At 43.2% G+C, this 20,228-nt stretch overlaps 1 protein-coding gene across 11 annotated transcripts in view; it reads right to left on the bottom strand.

Annotated features, from left to right (window-relative positions):
- UBAP2L (ubiquitin associated protein 2 like) overlaps positions 1-20,228 on the bottom strand; it is a 283,364-nt gene that overhangs the window by 93,240 nt on the left and 169,896 nt on the right. For all 11 annotated transcript variants that reach the window (XM_053704446.1, XM_053704451.1, XM_053704452.1 and 8 more), the window contains exon 23: positions 11,864-11,945. In XM_053704446.1, coding sequence (XP_053560421.1) covers positions 11,864-11,945 — 82 coding nt within the window. The remainder of the gene's footprint in view (positions 1-11,863; positions 11,946-20,228) is intronic.

Here is a 20,228-nt window from a genome sequence, read left to right as displayed (position 1 = left end):
ATATTGCCTCCTGGTCAACAGGAGGAGGAAAAGAGCACCACAGCAGAGCTGTATATATAGCTCCTCCCTTCCCTCCCACTCCAGTCATTCGACCGAAATTAGGAAGAGAAAGGAAAAGCCAAGGTGCAGAGGTGACTGAAGTTTACCAAAAATAAAAGACCTGTCTTACAAAATGACAGGGTGGGCCGTGGACTCGTCATATCGTAAAAGAAATAAATTTATCAGGTAAGCATAAATTTCCTTTTCTTTTACAAGATATGACGAGTGCATGGATTTCATCCTTACTTATGGGATACAATACCAAAGCTATAGGACACGGATGAAAGGGAGGGACAAGACAGGAACCTAAACGGAAGGCACCACTGCTTGAAGACGAGGCAAAAGTATCAAGTTTGTAAAATTTTGAAAAAAGTATGAAGACACGACCAAGTTGCAGCCTTGCAAATCTGTTCAACAGAAGCATCATTTTTAAATGCCCATGAGGAAGCCACAGCCCTAGTAGAATGAGCTGTACTTCTTTCAGGAGGCTGCTGTCCAGCAGTCTCATATGCAAAACGGATGATACTCTTCAGCCAAAAAGAAAGGGTGGTAGCCGTAGCTTTCTGACCCCTACGTTTCCCAGAAAAGACAACAAATAACGAAGATGATTGACGAAATTCTTTAGTCGCCTGCAAGTAAAACTTCAGGGCACAGACCACATCCAAGTTATGTAACAGACGTTCCTTCTTAGATGAAGGATTGGGACACAATGAAGGAACAATGAAGGAACAAGAATTTCCTGATTAATGTTCTTGTTGGAAACAACCTTAGGAAGAAAACCAGGTTTGGTACGTAACACTACCTTATCTGAATGAAAAAACAGAATTTATGTTTACCTGATAAATTACTTTCTCCAACGGTGTGTCCGGTCCACGGCGTCATCCTTACTTGTGGGATATTCTCTTCCCCAACAGGAAATGGCAAAGAGCCCAGCAAAGCTGGTCACATGATCCCTCCTAGGCTCCGCCTACCCCAGTCATTCGACCGACGTAAAGGAGGAATATTTGCATAGGAGAAACCATATGATACCGTGGTGACTGTAGTTAAAGAAAATAAATTATCAGACCTGATTAAAAACCAGGGCGGGCCGTGGACCGGACACACCGTTGGAGAAAGTAATTTATCAGGTAAACATAAATTCTGTTTTCTCCAACATAGGTGTGTCCGGTCCACGGCGTCATCCTTACTTGTGGGAACCAATACCAAAGCTTTAGGACACGGATGAAGGGAGGGAGCAAATCAGGTCACCTAAATGGAAGGCACCACGGCTTGCAAAACCTTTCTCCCAAAAATAGCCTCAGAAGAAGCAAAAGTATCAAACTTGTAAAATTTGGTAAAAGTGTGCAGTGAAGACCAAGTCGCTGCCCTACATATCTGATCAACAGAAGCCTCGTTCTTGAAGGCCCATGTGGAAGCCACAGCCCTAGTGGAATGAGCTGTGATTCTTTCAGGAGGCTGCCGTCCGGCAGTCTCATAAGCCAATCTGATGATGCTTTTAATCCAAAAAGAGAGAGAGGTAGAAGTTGCTTTTTGACCTCTCCTTTTACCAGAATAAACAACAAACAAGGAAGATGTTTGTCTAAAATCCTTTGTAGCATCTAAATAGAATTTTAGAGCGCGAACAACATCCAAATTGTGCAACAAACGTTCCTTCTTTGAAACTGGATTCGGACACAAAGAAGGCACGACTATCTCCTGGTTAATGTTTTTGTTAGAAACAACTTTCGGAAGAAAACCAGGTTTAGTACGTAAAACCACCTTATCTGCATGGAACACCAGATAAGGAGGAGAACACTGCAGAGCAGATAATTCTGAAACTCTTCTAGCAGAAGAAATTGCAACCAAAAACAAAACTTTCCAAGATAATAACTTAATATCAACGGAATGTAAGGGTTCAAACGGAACCCCCTGAAGAACTGAAAGAACTAAGTTGAGACTCCAAGGAGGAGTCAAAGGTTTGTAAACAGGCTTGATTCTAACCAGAGCCTGAACAAAGGCTTGAACATCTGGCACAGCTGCCAGCTTTTTGTGAAGTAACACAGACAAGGCAGAAATCTGTCCCTTCAAGGAACTTGCAGATAATCCTTTCTCCAATCCTTCTTGAAGAAAGGATAGAATCTTAGGAATTTTTACCTTGTCCCAAGGGAATCCTTTAGATTCACACCAACAGATATATTTTTTCCATATTTTGTGGTAAATTTTTCTAGTTACAGGCTTTCTGGCCTGAACAAGAGTATCAATAACAGAATCTGAGAACCCTCATTTTGATAAGATCAAGCGTTCAATCTCCAAGCAGTCAGTTGGAGTGAGACCAGATTCGGATGTTCGAACGGACCTTGAACAAGAAGGTCTCGTCTCAAAGGTAGCTTCCATGGTGGAGCCGATGACATATTCACCAGATCTGCATACCAAGTCCTGCGTGGCCACGCAGGAGCTATCAAGATCACCGACGCCCTCTCCTGATTGATCCTGGCTACCAGCCTGGGGATGAGAGGAAACGGCGGGAATACATAAGCTAGTTTGAAGGTCCAAGGTGCTACTAGTGCATCTACTAGAGTCGCCTTGGGATCCCTGGATCTGGACCCGTAGCAAGGAACCTTGAAGTTCTGACGAGAGGCCATCAGATCCATGTCTGGAATGCCCCACAGTTGAGTAATTTGGGCAAAGATTTCCGGATGGAGTTCCCACTCCCCCGGATGTAATGTCTGACGACTCAGAAAATCCGCTTCCCAATTTTCCACTCCTGGGATGTGGATTGCAGACAAGTGGCAGGAGTGAGTCTCCGCCCATTGAATGATTTTGGTCACTTCTTCCATCGCCAGGGAACTCCTTGTTCCCCCCTGATGGTTGATGTACGCAACAGTCGTCATGTTGTCTGATTGAAACCGTATGAACTTGGCCTTTGCTAGCTGAGGCCAAGCCTTGAGAGCATTGAGTATCGCTCTCAGTTCCAGAATATTTATCGGTAGAAGAGATTCTTCCCGAGACCAAAGACCCTGAGCTTTCAGGGGTCCCCAGACCGCGCCCCAGCCCATCAGACTGGCGTCGGTCGTGACAATGACCCACTCTGGTCTGCGGAAGTTCATCCCTTGTGACAGGTTGTCCAGGGACAGCCACCAACGGAGTGAATCTCTGGTCCTCTGATTTACTTGTATCGTCGGAGACAAGTCTGTATAGTCCCCATTCCACTGACTGAGCATGCACAGTTGTAATGGTCTTAGATGAATGCGCGCAAAAGGAACTATGTCCATTGCCGCTACCATCAAACCTATTACTTCCATGCACTGCGCTATGGAAGGAAGAGGAACGGAATGAAGTATTTGACAAGAGTTCAGAAGTTTTGTTTTTCTGGCCTCTGTCAGAAAAATCCTCATTTCTAAGGAGTCTATTATTGTTCCCAAGAAGGGAACCCTTGTTGACGGAGATAGAGAACTCTTTTCTACGTTCACTTTCCATCCGTGAGATCTGAGAAAGGCCAGGACTATGTCCGTGTGAGCCTTTGCTTGAGGAAGGGACGACGCTTGAATCAGAATGTCGTCCAAGTAAGGTACTACTGCAATGCCCCTTGGTCTTAGCACCGCTAGAAGGGACCCTAGTACCTTTGTGAAAATCCTTGGAGCAGTGGCTAATCCGAAAGGAAGTGCCACGAACTGGTAATGCTTGTCCAGGAATGCGAACCTTAGGAACCGATGATGTTCCTTGTGGATAGGAATATGTAGATACGCATCCTTTAAATCCACCGTGGTCATGAATTGACCTTCCTGGATGGAAGGAAGAATCGTTCGAATGGTTTCCATTTTGAACGATGGAACCTTGAGAAACTTGTTTAGGATCTTGAGATCTAAGATTGGTCTGAACGTTCCCTCTTTTTTGGGAACTACGAACAGATTGGAGTAGAACCCCATCCCTTGTTCTCCTAATGGAACAGGATGAATCACTCCCATTTTTAACAGGTCTTCTATACAATGTAAGAATGCCTGTTTTTTTATGTGGTCTGAAGACAATTGAGACCTGTGGAACCTCCCCCTTGGGGGAAGCCCCTTGAATTCCAGAAGATAACCTTGGGAGACTATTTCTAGTGCCCAAGGATCCAGAACATCTCTTGCCCAAGCCTGAGCGAAGAGAGAGAGTCTGCCCCCCACCAGATCCGGTCCCGGATCGGGGGCCAACATTTCATGCTGTCTTGGTAGCAGTGGCAGGTTTCTTGGCCTGCTTTCCCTTGTTCCAGCCTTGCATTGGTCTCCAGGCTGGCTTGGCTTGAGAAGTATTACCCTCTTGCTTAGAGGACGTAGCACTTGGGGCTGGTCCGTTTCTACGAAAGGGACGAAAATTAGGTTTATTTTTGGCCTTGAAAGACCTATCCTGAGGAAGGGCGTGGCCCTTACCCCCAGTGATATCAGAGATAATCTCTTTCAAGTCAGGGCCAAACAGCGTTTTCCCCTTGAAAGGAATGTTAAGCAATTTGTTCTTGGAAGACGCATCCGCTGACCAAGATTTCAACCAAAGCGCTCTGCGCGCCACAATAGCAAACCCAGAATTTTTCGCCGCTAACCTAGCCAATTGCAAAGTGGCGTCTAGGGTGAAAGAATTAGCCAATTTGAGAGCACGGATTCTGTCCATAATCTCCTCATAAGGAGGAGAATCACTAGTGATCGCCTTTTCTAGCTCATCGAACCAGAAACACGCGGCTGTAGTGACAGGGACAATGCATGAAATTGGTTGTAGAAGGTAACCTTGCTGAACAAACATCTTTTTAAGCAAACCTTCTAATTTTTTATCCATAGGATCTTTGAAAGCACAACTATCTTCTATGGGTATAGTGGTGCGTTTGTTTAAAGTAGAAACCGCCCCCTCGACCTTGGGGACTGTCTGCCATAAGTCCTTTCTGGGGTCGACCATAGGAAACAATTTTTTAAATATGGGGGGAGGGACGAAAGGTATACCGGGCCTTTCCCATTCTTTATTTACAATGTCCGCCACCCGCTTGGGTATAGGAAAAGCTTCTGGGGGCCCCGGGACCTCTAGGAACTTGTCCATTTTACATAGTTTCTCTGGGATGATCAAATTCTCACAATCATCCAGAATGGATAACACCTCCTTAAGCAGAGCGCGGAGATGTTCCAACTTAAATTTAAATGTAATCACATCAGGTTCAGCTTGTTGAGAAATTTTCCCTGAATCTGAAATTTCTCCCTCAGACAAAACCTCCCTGGCCCCCTCAGACTGGTGTAGGGGCCCTTCAGAAACAATATCATCAGCGTCCTCATGCTCTTCAGTATTATCTAAAACAGAGCAGTCGCGCTTACGCTGATAAGTGGGCATTTTGGCTAAAATGTTTTTGATAGAATTATCCATTACAGCCGTTAATTGTTGCATAGTAAGGAGTATTGGCGCGCTAGATGTACTAGGGGCCTCCTGAGTGGGCAAGACTGGTGTAGACGAAGGAGGGGATGATGCAGTACCATGCTTACTCCCCTCACTTGGGGAATCATCTTGGGCATCATTTTCTCTAAATTTTGTGTCACATAAATCACATCTATTTAAATGAGAAGGAACCTTGGCTTCCCCACATTCAGAACACAGTCTATCTGGTAGTTCAGACATGTTAAACAGGCATAAACTTGATAACAAAGTACAAAAAACGTTTTAAAATAAAACCGTTACTGTCACTTTAAATTTTAAACTGAACACACTTTATTACTGCAATTGCGAAAAAGTATGAAGGAATTGTTCAAAATTCACCAAAATTTCACCACAGTGTCTTAAAGCCTTAAAAGTATTGCACACCAAATTTGGAAGCTTTAACCCTTAAAATAACGGAACCGGAGCCGTTTTTATCTTTAACCCCTTTACAGTCCCTGGTATCTGCTTTGCTGAGACCCAACCAAGCCCAAAGGGGAATACGATACCAAATGACGCCTTCAGAAAGTCTTTTCTATGTATCAGAGCTCCTCACACATGCGACTGCATGTCATGCTTCTCAAAAACAAGTGCGCAATACAGGCGCGAAAATGAGACTCTGCCTATGATTAGGGAAAGCCCCTAGAGAATAAGGTGTCCAAAACAGTGCCTGCCGATATTTTACAAAATACCCAGATTAAAATGATTCCTCAAGGCTAAATATGTTTATATATGAATCGATTTAGCCCAGAAAATGTCTACAGTCTTAAAAAGCCCTTGTGAAGCCCTTATTTACTGTCTGTAATAAAAATGGCTTACCGGATCCCATAGGGAAAATGACAGCTTCCAGCATTACATCGTCTTGTTAGAATGTGTCATACCTCAAGCAGCAAAATTCTGCTCACTGTTCCCCCAACTGAAGTTAATTCCTCTCAACAGTCCTGTGTGGAACAGCCATCGATTTTAGTAACGGTTGCTAAAATCATTTTCCACTTACAAACAGAAATCTTCATCTCTTTTCTGTTTCAGAGTAAATAGTACATACCAGCACTATTTTAAAATAACAAACTCTTGATTGAATAATAAAAACTACAGTTAAACACTAAAAAACTCTAAGCCATCTCCGTGGAGATGTTGCCTGTACAACGGCAAAGAGAATGACTGGGGTAGGCGGAGCCTAGGAGGGATCATGTGACCAGCTTTGCTGGGCTCTTTGCCATTTCCTGTTGGGGAAGAGAATATCCCACAAGTAAGGATGACGCCGTGGACCGGACACACCTATGTTGGAGAAATAAGGTAAGGAGGATCACATTGTAGAGCCGAAAGCTCAGAAACAACTAAAGAAATCTGTCCCTTTAAGGAACTTGCTGATAACCCCTTCAACAATCCTCCTTGGAGAAAGGACAAAATCCTAGGAATCCTAATTTTACTCCATGAGTAACCCTTGGATTCGCACCAATAAAGATATTTACGCAATATCTTATGGTAAATCTTTCTAGTAACAGGCTTACGTGCCTGAATCAAGGTATTGATGACCGAATCAGAGAACCCTCGCTTAGATAAAATCAAGCGTTCAATCTCCAAGCAGTCAGCTGCAGAGAAATTAGATTTGGATGATGGAAGGGTCCCTGAATGAGAAGGTCCTGCGTCAATGGAAGCTTCCATGGCGGCAGAGAGGGCATGTCCACCAGATCGGCATACCAAGATCTGCGAGGCCACGCAGGAGCGATGAGAATCACCGAAGCCCTCTCCTGTTTGATCCGAGCAATCACCCGGGGAAGGAGAACAAACGGTGGAAACACATAAGCTAGGTTGAACGACCAAGGCACTGCCAAGGCATCTATCAGTTCGGTCTGAGGATCCGTGGACCCGTATCTCGGGAGCTTGGCATTCTGACGAGATGCCATAAGATCCAGCTCCGGTCTGCCCCATCTGAGAATCAGAGAGGCAGAGACCTCTGGATGGAGTTCCCATTCCCCCAGATGAAACGCCTGTCTGCTCAAAAATACGCTTCCCAATTGTCCACTCCTGGGATGTAGATTTTTGACAGATAACAAGAGTGATCCTCCGCCAACCGAATTATTTTGGATACTTCTGTCATCTCTAAGGAACTCCTTGTTCCTCCCTGATGATTGATGTAAGCCACAGTCGTGATGTTGTCCGACTGAAATCGGATGAATTTGGCCGCAGCCAACTGAGGCCAAGCCTGAAGCGCATTGAATATTGCCCTCAACTCCAGAATATTTATTGGAAGTAGAGACGCTGACCGAGTCCACACACCCTGAACCTTCAGGGAATTCCAGACTGCTCCCCATCCTAGTAGACTGGCGTCTGTTGTTACTATCACCCATTAGGGTCTGCGGAAGCACGTCCCTTGGGACAGATGATCCTGCGACAACCACCAAAGAAGAGAGTCTCTTGTCTCCTGATCCAGATCTGAGGAGACAAATTTGCATAATCTCCATTCCACTGACTGAGCATGCTCAGCTGTAGAGGCCTGAGATGAAAACGAGCAAAAGGAATTATGTCTATTGCCGCCACCATCAATTCAATTACCTCCATGCACTGAGCCACTGATGGCAGAGGATTGGACTGAAGGGATCGGCATGTATTCAGAATCTTTAACTTCCTGACTTCCGTCAAGAAGATTTTCATGGACACAGTCTATTAGAGTTCCCTCTTTTTTAGATTCACCTTCCACCCGTGAGTCCTCAGAAAGGATAGAACCATGTCGGTATGAGACTTTGTCAGCTGATATGACGCCGCCTGGATCAGAATATCGTCTAGGTAAGGCGCCACTGCAATGCCCCGCGGCCTGAGAACCGCCAGCAGAGACCCTAGAACCTTCGTAAAGATCCTGGGTGCCGTGGCCAGTCCGAAAGGGAAGTGCCACGAACTGAAAATGTTTGTCCAGAAAGGCAAACCTCAGGAACTTGTGATAATCTCTGTGGATAGGAATATGAAGATATGTATCCTTTAAGTCCACGGTAGTCATATATTGACCCTCCTGGATCAAAGGAAGAATTGTTCGAATAGTCTCCATCTTGAAGGATGGAACTCTGAGAAATGTGTTTAGACTCTTGAGGTCTAAAATGGGTTGGAACGTTCCTTCTTTTTTGGGAACCACAAAAAGAATTGAGTAAAACCCCTGCCTCTGCTCTGGAACGGGGCAAATTACTCCCATAATAGAGAGGTCTTTTAAACAACGTAAGAACGCCTCTCTTTATCTGGTCTACAGACAATCGTGAAAGAAGAAACCTTCCCCTTGGGAAGGAATTTTTGAACTCCAACTGATACCCTTGAGACACGATTTCTAGTGTCCATGGGTCCTGAACGTCTCGTATCCATGCTTGGACAAAGAGAGAAAGTCTGCCCCCTACTAGATCCGGTTCCAGATCGGGGGCCGCCCCTTCATGCTGTTTTGGGAGCAGCAGCGGGCTTCTTGGGTTGTTTACCCTTGTTCCAAGCCTGGTTGGGTCTCCAGATGAACTTGGCTTGTGCAAAATTCCCTTCCTGTTTAGCGGAAGAGGGGACTCCCTTGAAATTTCGAAAGGAACGAAAAATTACTCAGTCTACCCCTTTGCTTAGATGTTTTATCCTGAGGGAGGAGGTGACCCTTACCTCCCGTAATGTCAGAAATGATCTCTTTCAAGTCAGGCCCGAATAGGGTCTTTCCTTTGAAAGGAATAGCCAAAAGTTTGGATTTAGAGGACACATCTGCAGACCAAGATTTTAACGATAAGGCTCTGCGCGTTAAAATGGAAAATCCTGCATTCTTAGCTGCCAATTTGGCGATCTGAAAGGCGGCATCCGTAATAAAAGAATTAGCCAGCTTAAGGGCCTTAATTCTATCCATTATTTCCTCTAAAGAAGTCTCAGTCTTAAGAGACTCTTCTAAGGCGTCAAACCAAAAGGCAGCCGCAGTTGTGACTGGTACAATGCAGGCCGTCGGTTGTAATAGAAATCCTTGATGAACAAATAGATTTTTTAGAAGACCCTCCAACTTTTTATCCATAGGGTCTTTGAAAGCACAACTGTCCTCAATAGGGATAGTTGTACGCTTAGCCAGGGTAGAGATAGCTCCCTCCACCTTAGGGATCATTTGCCACGAGTCCCGAACGGTGTCAGCTATAGGGTACATTTTCTTAAAAATAGGGGAAGGTGAGAACGGGATACCCGGTCTCTCCCATTCCCATGTAACAATTTCCGAAATTCTCTTAGGAACCGGAAAGACGTCAGAATAAGAGGGAACCTCTAAGTATTTGTCCATCTTACACAATTTTTCTGGTGGTACCACAATAGTCAGTCGTCCAGAATAATCAAAACCTCCCGCAGCAACAGACAGAGGTGTTCAAGTTTAAACCTGAAAGCCGTGACGTCCAAATCTGTCTGGGGCAATGTACTTCCTGAGTCTGACAGTTCACCCTCAGACAGGTTCTCCCTACCCCCAAATTCAGAGTCCTGTGAGGGTACATCAGAGATAGCCATTAAAGCATCAGAAGTCGCAGGGACCACATGGGCTTCTGTCCTGCTGCGCTTGCCTTGTAACACTGGCAACTTAGACAAAACTTCTGTAAGAGTGGAGGATATAACTGCAGCCATATCCTGCAGAGTGAATGAAGTGGAGACGGTTGAGGAACACGGTGTCGCTTGTGTGGGCGTTAAAGGTTGTGACGCTTGGGGAGAAAGATGCGGCATACCCTGGTTCTCATCAGTCTGAGAAGCATCCTTAGACATACTTGCATTAAAGAAAATCTGATCTTTACATTGTAAAGCCCTCTCAGTACATGAGGGACAAAAAGTAATGGGGGGTTCCACATTGGCATCTAAACCACATAGAACAGGTACTTTCCTGAAGTTCAGCCATGACAAACAAACTAGCAATGGCAATATGTGTCTTTCTCTAAAATTCAAAAAGGCAAATACTTTAGATTGCTTTAGAAAACAAAAGCGGGTGTACTCTCTCTTTAAAATTTAAAGCCGCATATGCGTTTATTGCTCTGCACTAAAACTGCAATAACTTTGAAAAACACCCTAAGACATATGATGAACGTATACTGTCAGAGATTACCTATTAAGCAATTTATGACTAAATTAGCCCCTTGCACCGCGCCACAGCTCTGCTGTGGCGCCTACCTGTCCCAAACCGAAACACTAAAAAGTCGTGGACGGCACTCCCAAGTCGTTTATAAAGTTTATAAGCACAAGCGACTTAGGCCACACCGAAGCCTAGATACATACTGCTCCAAGGCCAGATCCGGACAGAATATGCGCGTCTGAGCGCGCGAAATCAAGCCCCACCCCTCGTGGGTGCAACTAACATCCCTGATCATAGCAAGAACCTTGTGGGAAATAAAACATGTCGGTTCTCATAATAGTACCTCAAATCACCAATGTGCCCCTTCATATAAACAGTTGTCAAAGCAAAATAAATACTGTCCCCAATCTCCCAGCGTCAAGCCCATAGTAAAATAAATTAGCCCCTGGTTAACCCGTTATTAGGCTATTGATTGATCCAAAAACAAAGGTAATATTTATGCACATAACCTGTAATGCAAAACTATTACCCTCTCCATGTACAGGGAATAAGTGCCAGTCTGTTCTGAGATACTTCAGTCTCCCCAGAAATAAACGACTGTACATGCCTCCAAGCTGAACAGAATATGAAGCAGTCCCACACAATGAAGATGTTCCCTTTCCTCACCTCCAGCACGTCTGTGGGGACAAATAAAGTCTTAGATAATAATTGCTAAGACCATCAGCAGGGCAGCAATCTATATGGGAGCGTTGTGAGAATCTCCCCAGTTCCATTGCTTACAAGCCAGAAGCTCTAGCCCTGAGAAAAAATAGGACACACCGGCACCATTTAAAAATAATAAACTGTTGATTGAAGAATCTAAACTAACACCTCACTTTACCTCTTCCTATCACTAAAACAGGCAAAGAGAATGACTGGAGTGGAAGGGAAGGGAGGAGCTATATATACAGCTCTGCTGTGGTGCTCTTTGCCTCCTCCTGCTGACCAGGAGGCGATATCCCATAAGTAAGGATGAAATCCATGGACTCGTCATATCTTGGAAAACAAATACTGCAGCGGACCAAAAAAAAAAAAAAAGGATTATTTTTCTCAAATGGTAAACTATGGTGACTCTTTTTACAACCCTATTATCTGGTGTTTTTTTCCTTTACACCAGGAAAATGGACAGTATGTTAAACATCAATATGTGTTTGTCTATTAACACTACAGCTGGAAATTACACCATCTATTAAAACTATCTGAACTTTGCCATTGTCAAGTCTCACTCCTGTATATCTATGTTGCATAAAGGTTTAATGATGTGTTACATAGATTCATAATGAGTTTCTTATTTACTAGCTTCTCATTCCACCAGTCAACTAGTACAGTAAAAACAGCTAATCATACCTGAGTAAGGGTTACTCGTTAGGCTGGTGTCCCTTCCAGTCAGAGGAGTGTTTGGTGTGGGAAAGGGTATGCTATAATAATCCTTGAAGATAAAAAAACAGTAAAGAGATAAATTACACAGACAGAAAAAACATACAAAATGTATGTCATTTACATAAGGAATAAGATTCCACCACCAACACCACCCCCCCTTTAAGACAATAGTAGTGAGTTAGTTGTCAGTATTATTACACTTTTGTATATTTTTACACAAGGTAAAACAGCTGTCAAAAAGTGAAAACAGAGGGTGGCGCTGTAGGACTAAAAATTAGAGGACTGTGTGTGTGCATGTGTGTGTGTGTATGTGTGTATGTATATATATATATATATATATATATATATATATATATATATATATATATATATATATATATATATATATATATATATATATATATATATATATATATATATATGCTAGTGACGTATGGGATATACAATCCTACCAGGAGGGGCAAAGTTTCCCAAACCTTAAAATGCCTATAAATACATCCCTCACCACACCCACAATTCAGTTATCGGCCGTAGAGATTCATCTCCTACCTCCCTTTTCAGATTGACGATATACTCTCATATACCATTACCTCTGATAACCGTTTCAGTACTGGTTTGGCTATCTGCTATATGTGGATGGGTGTCTATTGGCAAGTATGTTTTTATTACTTAAAGGGACACTGTACCCAATTTTTTTCTTTTGTAATTCAGAAAGAGCATGCAATTTTAAGCAACTTTCTAATTTACTCCTATTATCAATTGTTCTTCGTTCTCTTGCTATCATTATTTGAAAAATAAGGCATCTAAGCTTTTTTTTGGTTTCAGTACTCTAGACAGCACTTTTATTGGTGGATGGATTTATCCACCAATCAGCAAGGACAACCCAGGTTGTTCACCAAAAATGGGCCAGCATCTAAACTTACATTCTTGCATTTCAAATAAAGATACCAAGAGAATGAAGGAAATTTGATAATAGGAGTAAATTAGAAAGTTGCTTAAAATTTCATGCTCAATCTGAATCACGAAAGAAAATTTTTGGGTACACAGTGTCCCTTTAAGACACCTTAGCTATGGTTTGGCACTTTATGCATTAATATAAAGTTCTACATATATGTATTGAACTTATATTTGCCATGAGTCAGGTTTATGTATTTCCTTTTGCAGACTGTCAGTTTCATATTTGGGGAAAAACATATTTAGGAAATATTTTTCTTACCTGGGGTTTAGTCTTTTTTTTTTTTCAAATTGACTGCTTTTTTCTGTCCAAGGTAATAAGTTATTTGGTTCTCAGTTGGATTCGATTATTTCAACTGTCAGTGGAGGGAAGGGAGTTTTTTTACCTCAGGATAAAAGACCCAAGGGTAATTCTAAAGCTTCTAACAGTTTTCGATGTCAGTGTCCATGACTCTGTCTCTAACAGACAAGAGACGTTTAAAATTGGTTGCAGCCTGTCGGAACCTTCAGTCTCAGTCATTGCCTTCAGTAGCTATGTGCATGGAAGTTTTAGCTCTCATGACTGCAATATCGGACGCGATCCCCTGTGCTCGTTTTCACGAGACCTCTTCAACTTTGTATGCTGAACCAATGGTGCAGGGATTATACAAGGATATCACAATATCCTTAAATCCCAATGTTCGACTTTCTTTGACTTGGTGGTTAGATCACCATCGTATTTGTTCGGCCAACCTGGACTGTGATTACAACAGATGTGAGTCTTTCAGGTTGGGGAGCTGTTTGGGGATCTCTGACAGCACAAGGGGTTTGGAAATCTCAAGAGGCAAGATTACCAATCAATATTTCAGAACTCCGTGCGATTTTCAGGGCTCTTCAGCCAATTGGGAGGCAGACTATCTCAGCCGTCAGACTTTACATCCGGGGAAGTGGTCCCTCCAACCAGATGTGTTTTCTCAAATTGTTTAGATGTGGGGTCTTCCAGAAATAGATCTGATGGCTTCTCATCTAAACAAGAAACTTCCTAGGTACCTGTCCAGGTCCAGGGATCCTCAGGCGGAAGCAGTGGTTGCGTTGACACTTCTTTGGTGTTATCAACCTGCTTATATTTTCCCGCCTCTAGTTCTTCTTCCAAGAGTGATCTCCAAAATCATCATGGAACAATCGTTTGTGTTGCTGGTGGCTCCAGCATGGCCTCACAGGTTTTGGTATGCGGATCTTGTTCGGATGTCCAGTTGCCAACCTTGGCCACTTCCATTAAGGCCGGACCTTCTGTCTCAAGGTCCGTTATCCATCAGGATCTAAAATCATTAAATTTGAAGGTATGGAAATTGAACGCTTAGTGCTTAGTCATAGAGGTTTCTCTGACTAAGTGATTAATACTATGTTACAAGCTCGTAAATCTGCTTCTAGAAAGATTTATTGAGTTTGGAAGATTTATATTTCATGGTGTTCTTTTCAAATTCTATTGGCATTCTTTCAAAATTCCTAGAATTTTACAGTTCCTTTGGGATGGTTTAGATAAGGATTTGTCTGCAAGTTCCTTGAAGGGACAAATCTCTGCTCTGTTTTATTTCACAGAAAGATTGCTAAACTTCCTGATACTGACTGTTTTGTACAGGCTTTGGTTCGTATCAAGCCTGTCATTAAAGCAATCTCTCCTCCTTGAAGTCTTAATTTGGTTTTGAAGGCTGTTACAGGCTCCTCCTTTTGAGCCTATGAATTCTTTGGACAAACTACTTTCTTGGAAAGTGGTGTTTCTTTTGGTCATCTCTTCTGCTAGAAGTTTCCAAATTATCTTCTCTTTCTTGTGAATCTCCTTTTCTGATATTTCATCAGGATAAGCGGTTTTGCGGACTTCATTTAAATTTTTACGTAAGGTTGTGAATGCTAACAACATTAATAGAGAAATTGTTGTCCCTTCCTTGTGTCCTAATCCTAAGAATTCTTTGGAGAGATCTTTACATTCTTTGGATGTGGTGAGAGCTCTGAAATATTATATTGAAGCCACTAAAGATTTCAGGAAGACTTCTAGTCTATTTGTTATATTTTCTGGTTCTAGGAAAGGTCAGTAGGCTTCTGCTGTTTCCTTGGCTTCATGGTTAAAGCTTTTGATTCATCAAGCTTATTTGGAGTCGGGTCAAGACCCGCCTCAGAGAATTACAGCTCATTCTACTAGATCATTCTCCACTTCATGGGCTTTTAAGAATGAAGCTTCAGTTGATCAGATTTGCAAAGCAGCAACTTGCTCTTCTTTGCATACATTTACTAAATTCTACCGTTTTGATGTATTTGCTTCTTCGGAAGCAGTTTTTGGTAGAAAAGTTCTTTAGGCAGCTGTTTCAGTTTGATTCTTCTGCTTATGTTTTAAATTTTTCTTTTCATTTATGAGAATAAACTTATATTTTGGGTTGTGGATTATTTTTTTTAAGCGAAAAATGGCTGTTCTTATTTTATCCCTCCCTCTCTAGTGACTCTTGTGTGGAGTTCCACATCTTGGGTATTGCTATCCCATACGTCACTAGCTCATGGACTCTTGCCAATTACATGAAAGAAAAACATAATTTATGTAAGAACTTACCTGATAAATTCATTTCTTTCATATTGTCAAGAGTCCATGAGGCCCACCCTTTTTATGGTGGTTAAGTTATTTTGTATAAACCACAATTATTTCCAAATTTCTTTGTTGATGCTTTTTACTCCTTTCGTTATCACCCCACTACTTGGCTATTCGATAAACTCAATTGTGGGTGTGGTGAGGGGTGTATTTATAGGCATTTTTAGGTTTGGGAAACTTTGCCCCTCCTGGTAGGATTGTATATCACATACGTCACTAGCTCATGGACTCTTGCCAATATGAAAGAAATTAATTTACGATATATATATATATATATATATATATATATATGAGAGCCTATACAAAAAACAGTGTTCCTATACAGGATACACTTCCTTGTAGTGCACGGTAGGGGTCTATATCACAAACTATAAAGAGAAAAAGGAACCCTATGTTCCAGCAACAGACTATAACTCATAAATAATTAACATTGCCATAGGTGGAAAAAAAGAGGGGGGGGGGGGCAGAGTAGTGCATTAACAGTATAATGTATTTAATTTATAGCAACATCACATCAAAACATAACAACCCTTGCATACAGATACTCTGTAAACAGTCTTTTATATAAGTCAGTTATCCGTAACCATAAAAAGAAAATTTATGCTTACCTGACAAATGTATTTCTTTTTTGACACAATGTGTCCACGGATCATCTAATTACTATTGGGAATATCACTCCTGCCCAGCAGGAGGCGGCAAAAAGAGCACCACAGCAAAGCTGTTAAATATCACCTCCCTTCCCTCCCAACCCAGTCATTCGACCAAAGTAAAGGAGAGAAAGGAAGTAACAAGGTGCAGAGGTGTCTGAAGTTTATAATAACCAACAACCTGTCTTTCAAAAACAGGGCGGGCCATGGACTCATTGTGTCAAAAAAGAAATAAACGTATCAGGTAAGCATACATTTTCTTTTCTTTTTAATGACACGAGTCCACGGATCTAATTACTATTGGGAATCAAAACCCAAGCTAGAGTACACAGATGATACGGGAGGGACAAGACAGGGAACCTAATCGGAAGGCACCACTGCTTGAAGAACCTTTCTCCCAAAAGCGGCCTCAGCCGAGGCAAAAGTGTCAAATTTGTAGAATTTTTAAAAAGTGTGAAGAGAGGACCAAGTTGCAGCCTTGCAAATCTGTTCCACAGAAGCTTCATTTTTGAATGCCCATGAGGAAGCAATAGCCCTCGTGGAATGAGCCATAACTCTCTCTGGAGGCTGCTGTCCAGCAGTCTAATAGGCAGAATGATACTCTTATGATACCATAGGGTGCAGTGGTGACTGGAGTTTTAATTAAAATTTAGATCTGCCTTGAAAAGACAGGGCGGGCCGTGGACTGGATACACTACAAGAGAAATAAATTTATCAGGTAAGCATAAATTATGTTTTCTCTTGTTAAGTGTATCCAGTCCACGGATCATCCATTACTTGTGGGATACCAATACCAAAGCTAAAGTACACGGATGATGGGAGGGACAAGGCAGGAACTTAAACGGAAGGAACCACTGCCTGTAGAACCTTTCTCCCAAAAACAGCCTCCGAAGAAGCAAAAGTGTCAAATTTGTAAAATTTTGAAAAGGTGTGAAGCGAAGACCAAGTCGCAGCCTTGCAAATCTGTTCAACAGAAGCCTCATTTTTAAAGGCCCAGGTGGAAGCCACAGCTCTAGTAGAATGAGCTGTAATTCTTTCAGGGGACTGCTGTCCAGCAGTCTCATAGGCTAAGCGTATTATGCTACGAAGCCAAAAGGAGAGAGAGGTTGCCGAAGCTTTTTGACCTCTCCTCTGTCCGGAGTAAACGACAAACAGGGAAGAAGTTTGACGAAAATCTTTAGTTGCCTGTAAATAGAACTTCAGGGCACGGACTACGTCCAGATTATGCAAGAGACGTTCCTTCTTTGAAGAAGGATTAGGGCACAATGATGGGACAACAATCTCTTGATTGATATTCCTGTTAGAAACCACCTTAGGTAAAAACCCAGGTTTGGTACGCAGAACTACCTTGTCTGAATGAAAAATCAGATAAGGAGAATCACAATGTAAGGCAGATAACTCCGAGACTCTTCGAGCCGAGGAAATGGCCATCAAAAACAGAACTTTCCAAGATAAAAGCTTAATATCAATGGAATGAAGGGGTTCAAACGGAACACCTTGAAGAACTTTAAGAACCAAGTTTAAGCTCCACGGAGGAGCAACAGTTTTAAACACAGGCTTAATCCTGGCCAAAGCCTGACAAAAAGCCTGGACGTCTGGAACTTCTGCCAGACGCTTGTGCAAAAGAATAGACAGAGCAGAAATCTGTCCCTTTAACGAACTAGCAGATAAGCCCTTTTCCAAACCCTCTTGTAGAAAGGTCAATATCCTAGGAATCCTAATCTTACTCCATGAGTAACTCTTGGATTCGCACCAATATAAGTATTTACGCCATATCTTATGGTAGATTTTTCTGGTAACAGGCTTCCGTGCCTGTATTAAGGTATCAATAACTGACTCTGAGAAGCCACGCTTTGATAGGATCAAGAGTTCAATCTCCATGCAGTCAGCTTCAGAGAAATTAGATTTGGATGGTTGAAAGGACCTTGTATTAGGTCCTGCCTCAGTGGCAGAGACCATGGTGGACAGGACAACATGTCCACTAGGTCTGCATACCAGGTCCTGCGTGGCCACGCAGGCGCTATCAGAATCACCAATGCTCTCTCCTGTTTGATCTTGGCAATCAGTCGAGGTAGCAGCGGAAACGGTAGAACACATAAGCCATGTTGAAACCCCAAGGGGCTGCTAGGGCATCTATCAGCGCCGCTCCCGGGTCTCTGGACCTGGATCCATAAAGAGGAAGCTTGGCGTTCTGGCGAGACGCCATGAGATCCAGTTCTGGCTTGCCCCAACGATGAATCAGTTGAGCGAACACCTCCGGATGAAGTTCCCACTCCCCCGGATGAAAAGTCTGGCGACTTAGAAAGTCCACCTCCCAATTTTCCACGCCTGGGATGTAGATCACTGACAGGTGGCAAGAGTGAGACTCTGCCCAGCGAATTATCTTTGAGACTTCTAACATCGCTAGGGAACTCCTGGTTCCCCCTTGATGGTTGATGTAAGCCACAGTCGTGATGTTGTCCGACTGAAATCTGATGAACCTCAGTGTTGCTAACTGAGGCCAAGCTAGAAGAGCATTGAATATTGCTCTTAACTCCAGAATATTTATTGGGAGGAGTTTCTCCTCCTGAGTCCACGATCCCTGAGCCTTCAGGGAGTTCCAGACTGTGCCCCAACCTAGAAGGCTGGCATCTGTTGTTACAATCGTCCAATCTGGCCTTCGAAAGGCCATGCCCTTGGACAGATGGACCCGAGAAAGAAGAGAATCTCTGGTCTCTCGATCCAGATTTAGTAGAGGGGACAAATCTGAGTAATCCCCATTCCACTGACTTAGCATGCATAATTGCAGCGGTCTGAGATGCAGGCGTGCAAATGGCAGTATGTCCATTGCCGCTACCATTAAGCCGATTACTTCCATGCACTGAGCCACTGACGGGTGTGGAATGGAATGAAGGACACGGCAAGCATTTAGAAGTTTTGATAACCTGGACTCCGTCAGGTAAATTTTCATCTCTACAGAATCTATAAGAGTCCCTAGGAAGCAGACTCTTGTGAGTGGTGATAGAGAACTCTTTTCCACGTTCACTTTCCACCCATGCGACCTCAGAAATGCCAGAACTATCTCTGTATGAGACTTGGCAATTTGAAAGCTTGACGCCTGTATCAGGATGTCGTCTAGATACGGAGCCACCGATATGCCTCGCGGTCTTAGAACCGCCAGAAGTGAGCCCAGAACCTTTGTAAAGATTCTCGGGGCCGTAGCTAACCCAAAGGGAAGAGCCACAAACTGGTAATGCCTGTCTAGAAAGGCAAATCTTAGGTACCGATAATGATCTTTGTGAATCGGTATGTGAAGGTAGGCATCCTTTAAGTCCACTGTGGTCATGTACTGACCCTCTTGGATCATGGGTAGGATGGTTCGAATAGTTTCCATTTTGAATGATGGAACTCTTAGGAATTTGTTTAAGATCTTTAGGTCCAAGATTGGTCTGAAGGTTCCCTCTTTCTTGGGAACCACAAACAGATTTGAGTAAAATCCCTGCCCTTGTTCCGTCCGCGGAACAGGGTGGATCACCCCCATTACTAGGACGTCTTGTACACAGCGTAGGAATGCCTCTTTCTTTAACTGGTTTTCTGATAACCTTGATAGATGGAATCTCCCTTGAGGAGGAGAAGCCTTGAAGTCCAGAAGATATCCATGAGATATGATCTCCAACGCCCAGGGATCCTGGACATCTCTTGCCCATGCCTGGGCGAAGAGAGAAAGTCTGCCCCCCACTAGATCCGTTTCCGGATAGGGGGCCGTTCCTTCATGCTGTCTTAGGGGCAGTAGTAGGTTTTCTGGCCTGCTTGCCCTTGTTCCAGGACTGGTTAGTTTTCCAGGCCTGTCTGTAACGAGCAACAGTTCCTTCCTGTTTTGGAGCGGAGGAAGTTGATGCTGCTCCTGCCTTGAAATTTCGAAAGGCACGAAAATTAGACTGTTTGGCCTTTGATTTGGCCCTGTCCTGAGGAAGGGTATGACCCTTACCTCCAGTAATGTCAGCAATAATTTCTTTCAAGCCGGGCCCGAATAAGGTCTGCCCCTTGAAAGGAATATTAAGTAATTTAGATGTCACGTCAGCTGACCAGGATTTAAGCCATAGCGCTCTCCGCGCCTGGATGGCGAATCCGGAGTTCT

Source organism: Bombina bombina, chromosome 1, assembly GCF_027579735.1.
Source record: "Bombina bombina isolate aBomBom1 chromosome 1, aBomBom1.pri, whole genome shotgun sequence".
Taxonomy (NCBI): domain Eukaryota; kingdom Metazoa; phylum Chordata; class Amphibia; order Anura; family Bombinatoridae; genus Bombina; species Bombina bombina.
Note: the sequence above shows the minus strand (reverse complement) of the source record. Positions and strands in the feature narration are given on the sequence as shown.